Raw genomic sequence first — 8,457 nt, 5'->3', positions numbered from 1 at the left:
CCTTTTTGGTTAAGCCTATATTTATTATATATTGTTTTCATGTTATTATTTCCTTATTATTTTAAACACCGTTATTTTATTATTTCCATACGAAACGGAAACTGATATTGACGATTACAGGGACCACCATATTAATGATCTTCATGAATTCAAAATACAATTCAACATTAAGGTTAACAAACCTTGTTAACTTTATTTAATTGCGATCCTATGTATTATGTATAAATATTAATATTTTGTACTGTCCTATATATCTCTGAAAAAGTACTGATGTGCGGTCATTTAAAACCTTGCATAAAAGAGTTATAGAAGGCATTATGCAGATGAGTGTAGAGTAGTTTGTCACCTGAACATTCTGGACTTGTCTGTATCTTGGTATTAATATACAGTACTTTATCAGTAGTTATTCCTATTTCCAGGTATACTAAACATGCACTATATTCCAGTGATACACTACAGTAATGTTGTGTAAGAGAATCATGTTGTGATAGTCTGATTATTTTTGCACCTGTACCCTTCTTGAATGGTGTACATATTTTATTTTTAAAAACCAGGAACAATTAAATATATATATCTTAGTGTGTGTACGTAATTGGCACACACCAATGTTGTTATATTTTTAATTAAATTTAAATTAAATAAATAATCAATTTGACAAAAAATTTGTGACTGCACGTATATTTATTTTAACAATTCAACCACCTAAATACTACAGGTATATATATAAGGACCAAACTGTGTTGGATGCAAAATTAGCTAATAATATAGACCATTACGGCTTATATAAATTTGAATAGATAAATTCTAAACTGCCAAAAATAATGCTAAAATATACAAGAAAACAGATATCCTGACAAATAGGAAACCTTTACCCACAGAATATTTAAAAATTTTAAAACGCAACCACTGACAAATTTATGATGAAAAATCAACCTTTCGAAGAGGGCGCAATTAAATCTTTGATTGTAACTAGACTACAGTACCTGAAGGAACCAATTCCTCCATGCTATTTGGTTCTCTTAAAAGATTTAACTCATCAAAAATGAGCTTCCTATATTATTCATGCATTCTTCAATAAAATAATATTCAAATTAGGCCAACAGATGGCATTAATCAATTAAGTATATAGTACTAATTATCACTACTAATGTTTATGTTAAAAATCTATTCTAACTCACGGATTAAACAGACATAATCAACGCACTGTCGAGCATAGATTGAATCTACAGAAAATACGTGTTGCATCTAGTCCAATAGAGTGAAAATATTCATCTGGTAAATTCATTGAACATATTAGAATGTTATTTCAAACTAACGATTGATTTCTCTGGTGTAAGGTGTGTCATATCATGAAGAAATAAGTTTTATCTTTGAAGAGGTGACATTTACATTTGCAACACGGTCTGAACAACCCTTTGATTAAGCTTGCTCTGTTGAAAATAAAAAAAAAAATCTTACTGATAACTCACACATTTAAATTCTAATAAATTAATACAACTATAAATCATAATTAGCGTTTTTTTACCTGAAAGTTCAAAAATCAAGCCCTCCTGTTGTTTAGCCATACCATAATAGTAATCAGTATTGTTTGGTTTATTGACATCTGTACTGCACTTATAAATGTAGTTTTCTGATAGATCGTCTTCAATTTCACAGCGAACTTCTGCGTCTAACTGAAAGGCTCCACCGATGATAACTGGTTTATCCAAATTGTCTACCAACGATAATGCGTATCGACGAAGTTGGTTAAGACAGATTTCTTTTTTTTCATCTGCAGTATGCCTACCTTGATTTCTCGATCGGCCGTCCCATGCTACAACGATCATGTTATTCAGCTTGACTGGACAAAAACGCCAATTTGCTTCTGCAAGAGCATGATCAGTTGGTAATCTTTCTATTTGTTGATCAAACCTATTCCTCTTCACCAATACTGCTGTGATGTGTCCTGGAACGTTAGAACCAAGAATACTCTCGTAGTCCTCTTCCAAGTTTTCCAATTTAGCTTGAGTAACTTCTCGACAGAATACAATATCAAATCCACCGTCTCTTATCCATCTATTATTCATTTGTCCAGAGAATGTACACGTTGTAAATGTGAATCTATCTCCATTCAAGTTCAAATTAGAATTAACAGCAGTTGCTTGTGACATTGTGAATGATTCTCGTTTACAGTTACAGTTTGTTCCTGTCAGTTGAACGTACGTACGTGTGTATGTTTTTAGTTTGGTCTAATAAATGATACATACTAAGTTTTTTTCTATTTATATCGGATCGATTATGTTATGTTGTTACATGGCAAGAAAACCAGGCCCTCTAGAGTTAGAAAATCAGGCCCTCTATAACAAAAATTGAGAGAGGTCAATTGGGAGAGTTCAGGGAGACATGTGTTATTGGGTTGCTGGCCTGTTTTTGTTAAGGGATTGCTGTTTGGTTTTGTTGTTTTCGTAAGATGTTTTAAAGTTAAATTAAAAAGAACAATTATTTAGAATTAAACCGTGGTTAACCATTAACAAGGAACTGATGATTATCCAGTAGATGATTAAAGGAATATAAGATCGTTTACAATTAAAGAGAACAGATGTGTTAATCCGTTGTTTTTTGTTGATTCATACGGTGTACGGGGATACTAAATTCGCTTTGGAAAAATATCGTTGAACTATTGTTGAGATGCCCTGGAAACCTGTGTAAAATCTGGCGATCCTGCCAGGACATCTCTAGGAAGTGAATGAGAAAAGAAAAGCGAAGAACATGGAATTAGAAACTCTAGAGAGAGAGGTACGTAGTACACTTTCCCTTCTGACTGTAGAACAAGTAAAAGAAGTGGCACGGTATCTTAAGCTAGAAGGAATGGATGACAAAACGAAACGCATTGTTTTAAAGGCAATCAATAAATTTTTAGATGGCGATGAGGTAGACACAATGGAGGATAAAGGACTAGCACTGTTGACGGGCATGCATGAACTAATAATTGGTGGATTCGAGGCACCAGGAGAGGAGATCGAAGTGGCAGTAAATGAGGTGACGTCTGCAGGGGGTGAGAGACCAGCGCCAGAGAACAAGGGCTTGGGTGCTTTCCCATGTGGCAGACGTGATCTGAAGCTAAGTGGACAGATTGGGGCACCCGGACAGGCAGGGAAGCTGACCTTTAACAGTCTCGCCATGCAAATTGAAGATGCAGTCCAAAAAGGGTATACCTCCAGAGAGATTTTGGTTGCTGTGACCAAAGCAATAAGTCCAGAGTTGCCGCTACGAAGTTACCTGGAAGGGAGAATTGATGTAAAATTGCCACAGTTGCGAAGAATTCTAAGGGCTCATTATAAGGAACGAGATGCGATGGACCTGTATCAAGAACTAGCAGCAGCATCGCTTCGAAAATCTGAAGCAACACAGGATTTTGTTATGCGTGCGATGAGCCTTCGTCAACGGGTCACTTTTGCATCCCAGGAAGATCAATCAACCCTAAAATATGATGCGGATTTAGTACAAAATACCTTCATCCAAACATTGAAGACTGGCTTGCCAGAGAGATTGAGAAGTGAAATGAATCCGTATCTTACACCGAAAATTACCGATGAAGATCTTCTAGAAAGATTAGCCATTGTGGAGAATCTAGAAGAAAGACGGTCTCAGAAAAGTAAAACGTGCATCAGTGCTGCTTCTGTTGCAGCAGATGGACAGCAGGATGAGATACAACTGTTGATAAAAGGAATGAAAACACTACAGGCTAATGTGTCGGCACTTCAACAAGTGGTACGGCAGAACACTGAGACTGCATCCCTTTCAATGGTGCAGCAGAGAACTGAAAGAAAGACTAGAGAAAGGGGTTGTGATGTATGCAAACAGAATAAGAAGGGGCGGAGTGTAGACATTGTTTTAAGTGCGGTGGATCCAACCATTTTTCCAGGAGCTGTAGGAGCCAGGGAAACGGACCAAGGTCAATCCAGCGGGACGGGGAGAGACCATAAACACAGACAGGTCCCCCAAACAAAATACCAGTAACAAGCTCTTGGAATGTAATAATCGTCAGGTCAGCCATCTTACACCAAGACAACATCAACAAATTGTCAAGCTTATCGGTAATAAGTGTATCATCAAATGCAAAATAAACGGCGGTGTGGTAGAAGCTTTATTTGACACAGGGTCACAGGTTTCTATAGTGTCACAGAAATGGTGGTTAACCCAGTTTCCTAATTTGCCACTACGGGATTTAAGAACTGTTGGAGTCAGATCTTAAACTGTTATCAGCTAATGGAACAGAAATTCCGTACCTAGGATGGTTAGCACTTAAGTTTGAATTATTACCAACAGAAAAGCAATCAACATTTTCCACTTTAGTACCTGTCTTGGTAACCGAAGATAATTTGCTACATCCAATCATTGGGTATAATGTCATCAGAGAGATTATCCAGCATACTGAGGGACCAGAATTAAAGCAGGCCATAAGTACATCTTTCCCAAAATGTCATCACATTACAGCAGAAAGATTAATATCCAAAATCCGAACGTCAGACCCTACAGACTTTTGTGAAATAAATTCTGGACACACTTTACATAAAATTCCAGCCAAGCAAACTAACATCATTAAAGTGAGAGCAAATACAGGAAAGATACAAAAGAAAATGATGGTTTTATTTGAACCACATCGAGAACATTCTTTACCTGACGGACTGGAATTAGCTGAAACCATTGTAGACTTAAAACAAGGATTCTGTTCACATATTAGTATCCAAGTCACCAACAGGACTGACAGAACACTGATTATCCCAAAGAAGACTCATTTATGAAAATTACAACTAGTGACAGCAGTATATCATGGCAGATTGGACACTAAAAGTAATACAGTCAATGAGGATAATCCCATGAGAAATGTGCAGACAGCTGCTACTAGTGTAGAGATGAACCCAGGAAGTACTGATTGGATATCTAAAATTAACTTCAACCATTTAAATAATAACCAACGAACATTGGTTGAAAAGATGTTGCAAGATGAGTCTAACAGTTTCAGTCAACATGACTGAGATATGGGTTCAATACCGAGTCTTGAAATGAAAATTAACCTAACCGACAACATACCAGTACAGAAAACCTATCAATCTATACCCAGACCTCTCTTTCAAGAAGTAAAAGAATATCTTCGAGAACTGATCGACCAAGGCTGGATAGTAAAATCCGAATCACCATATGCTTCACCAGTAGTTTGTGTGCGAAAAAAAAGATGGAGGACTACGGCTATGCATCGACTATAGAGACCTAAATCGGAAGACCATACCAGATTGTCAACCCATCCCCCAAATACAAGATGTGCTCGACAGTCTTGGGGGAAATATGTGGTTTAGTACATTGGACCAAGGCAAGGCATACCACCAGGGATATATGCACCCAGATAGTCGTCCACTCACTGCTTTTGTCACTCCCTGGGGTTTACATGAATGGGTGCGAGTACCTTTTGGATTGAAAAATGCCCCAGCTGAATCAGAGGTGTATGGAGGACGCTTTAGATGGTCTAAATCATAGAATTTGTGAAGTGTATCTAGACGACATTATTGTTTACGGAAAAACCTTTGAGAACCATATGAGCAATCTAAAGGAAGTGCTTCGACGGGTTCAAGAAAAGGGAATGAAACTAAAACCAACTAAATGTCATCTATTTCAATCGGAAGTCAAATATTTAGGTCAAATTATTAGCCAGGAAGGGATCGGATCCTAAGGATACCGAGGCGCTCAATACACTCAAAACAAAAGTTCCACAGACGGTAGGCGAAGTAAGGAAACTCTTAGGGTTCACTGGATACTATAGACGCTACCTAAGAGATTACTCAAAGAGGGCGAAACCCCTATTCGTGTTACTAACACAAGCTGGAAGTTTAAAGAAAAATCATACGAGGAACAAAAAAAGACAAGCTAAACAGAAAAAACAACAAGGACAAGGGACAATTTCCATCATCCACTCCAATAACTTGGTGCCCAGAATATCAACAAATTATAGATGGGTTTATTGATGAGTCCCTTGTCCTTGTTGTTTTTTCTGTTTAGCTTGTCTTTGTTTGTTCCTCGTATGATTCCTGATTTTGAGAAACCCTTTGAATTTCATACAGATGCCTCTCAGGATAGACTTGGGGCTGTGCTGTACCAAAGTCAGAATAGAACTTTGAGAGTTATAGGCTATGGTTCGCTATGGAACGTTATAGGTTCGCTGTAAAGGGGGGGGGGGGGGGGGGGGGGTTCGCCCGAACCATAAAACCCCCCCTGGCTACGGGCCTGTTTACAGGCCAAATACGATAGCTGCCGTCTCGAAAAATCAGCTCAGGTATCGCCTCGGTTAAAGGGGGTGTCACGAAACCTCAGACCACGAAAGCTCAGACCCCCTAAGACCTAAGATCACGAAAGCTAAGACCCAACACCTAAGATTACAAATACTAAGATATACTACAGCTTAAAAACAATACTTGTTTATCCATACATAATTTTAAACACAGTAGGTTTCATTTATTACCATAAATATAATTTAATACTACCGCAAAACATAGATAAACTCACATTATTTTCGCCCGTTGAGTAAATGTATATTTTTTCTTTACAACAAACAAACTTGACGGGTTGTTTGTTGGTATATATTTACTCCATTGTGTTGCTTCAGAGGATGTTTTTCTTACGCACCTGCCTTTCTTGTATTTTGACTCCAAATTTGTTGACTAACTTTATCCTGAACACCACACTTTAAAATTAGGACTTATAAGTACTTTCAGAAGGAGAAACACATAATAACAAATAAATAAATCCTTTAAATTGATGATTTTACAGATGTGTTTCTTTGTACTGTATACTGCTGTAGGCCTAATGACAATGTAACTCCTCGAGCTCCCCATGCTCAATGTTTTTGTTTCTATGGAGCGCCAAAAGAGCAACAATAATAGTACAAGTATAAAAACAGAAAGAAAACGAAACAAAAAAACTTATCATGATTTTTAAATTAAAATTTATTTGCCAGTATTTATTTCTTCGTACTTGCATGATTATACTATTATCATTACAATTTTAATTTTACATTGTTCCATCCACACTGTAGATGGACTCCACAGAGTTTTCAGCCCTCTATATAATTTTTGCTCTTTTGACGTTCCATAGAAACAAAAACATTGAAATTTGAACATGGCCCATGGGGTAGGCCTACTGTACTGATGTAGGCTAGTCATTTTGTGTGCGAGAAAAACGTCTGTAAAATCATCAATTTAAAAATGTATTTGTTACTTTTTATGTGATTCTTTTTCATGAAAGTGCCAATTCTAAGGTGTGGTATTCAGAATAAATGTTGGGAGTTAAAATACAAGGCAGGTGCGAAAGATAAATATTTGTAATCTTAGGTGTTGGGTCTTAGCTTTCGTGATCTTAGGTCTTAGGGGGTCTGAGCTTTCGTGGTCTGAGCTTTCGTGACACCCCGGTTAAAGGTGGTGTATACAACATATAGTCCATGGGCCAGGTCCAGTTTTTTTGCGAAAGCAGTATCAAATTGGTGGCAAATGCTACAATACATTTTTGGAAAGCTTAATATGTATACTTTTCAGAAATCCATGATAGCAATGCCAATTGTACAGCTTAATAGTCATTTTTTAGGATTATATAACACCGCCTACGGAAAATATGCATCACAAAATTTTGGGGTAGGGGGTAACACTTTTGCTAATAACTCGGGATTTAATGAACAGATTTGCATTTTCTTGGTATCAATATGTAGTGTATAGACTGCTTAAGTGTAATATATTTTTCTAAGTAAATCCAACAATTATTGACGCCATTAGAGGTCAGAAGGTCATTGAATTTACAACTCCACTCCCAAAGACTTGTAATAAAGACTTTGTTTATGTAGAGCATTGTGTGTATATGTTTGTCTCGTGAACGGATTGCCACCTTTAAGAAGGATAGTGATTGAATTTGCTTATGGTTATCCTTGGCAATTTGCCTAAATATATAAAATAAAAAAAATAAATAAATAAAATAAAAAAATAAAAAATAAATGAACTTTAGTAAAAAATGATTTTTTGTCTAATATTAACTTATAACTTTCAGTTTTTAACAAAAAAAATACAATAGATGTTATGCAAACTGATGTTTTCATGAACATATAGACCCAATAAACAAGAAAATTGAAGTTAAAGATTAACAAAATATGAATATGCTGTGTATTATGAAGAAATTTGTTGTTTTTAGTAATTTGTAATCAGTTACAATTATGGGGTAGGGGGTAACATTTTTGCAAATAACTTACAATTTAGTTAACAGATTTGCATTTTCTTGCTATCAGTATGTAGTGTATAGATTTCCTAATTGTAATATACTTTTTAAAATTGAATCCCGCATTTATTGACATCTTTAGAGGTCAAAAGGTCACTGACCTTTAATAAAAAAATGCAATTTCTTATAAATTAGCTTATAAATTTCAATTTTAAACACATTATTAAG

The 8,457-nt window shown here is 36.1% G+C and overlaps 1 protein-coding gene across 1 annotated transcript; it reads right to left on the bottom strand.

Annotated features, from left to right (window-relative positions):
• Positions 1-662: 662 nt before the first annotated feature.
• On the bottom strand, positions 663-2,218 carry LOC140054768 (uncharacterized). The gene is made up of 2 exons (XM_072099854.1): positions 1,526-2,218; positions 663-1,430 (listed from the first exon to the last, which is right to left on the bottom strand). The coding sequence occupies exons 1-2, from the start codon at positions 2,148-2,150 to the stop codon at positions 1,420-1,422; spliced, it is 636 nt and encodes a 211-aa protein (XP_071955955.1). The 5' UTR covers positions 2,151-2,218; the 3' UTR covers positions 663-1,419.
• Positions 2,219-8,457: the final 6,239 nt, after the last annotated feature.

The sequence above is a fragment of the Antedon mediterranea genome, chromosome 7 (genome assembly GCF_964355755.1).
Source record: "Antedon mediterranea chromosome 7, ecAntMedi1.1, whole genome shotgun sequence".
NCBI classification, from domain to species: Eukaryota; Metazoa; Echinodermata; class Crinoidea; order Comatulida; family Antedonidae; genus Antedon; species Antedon mediterranea.
The sequence above is the reverse complement of the archived record's forward strand: the minus strand, read 5'-3'. Positions and strand labels throughout refer to the sequence as shown.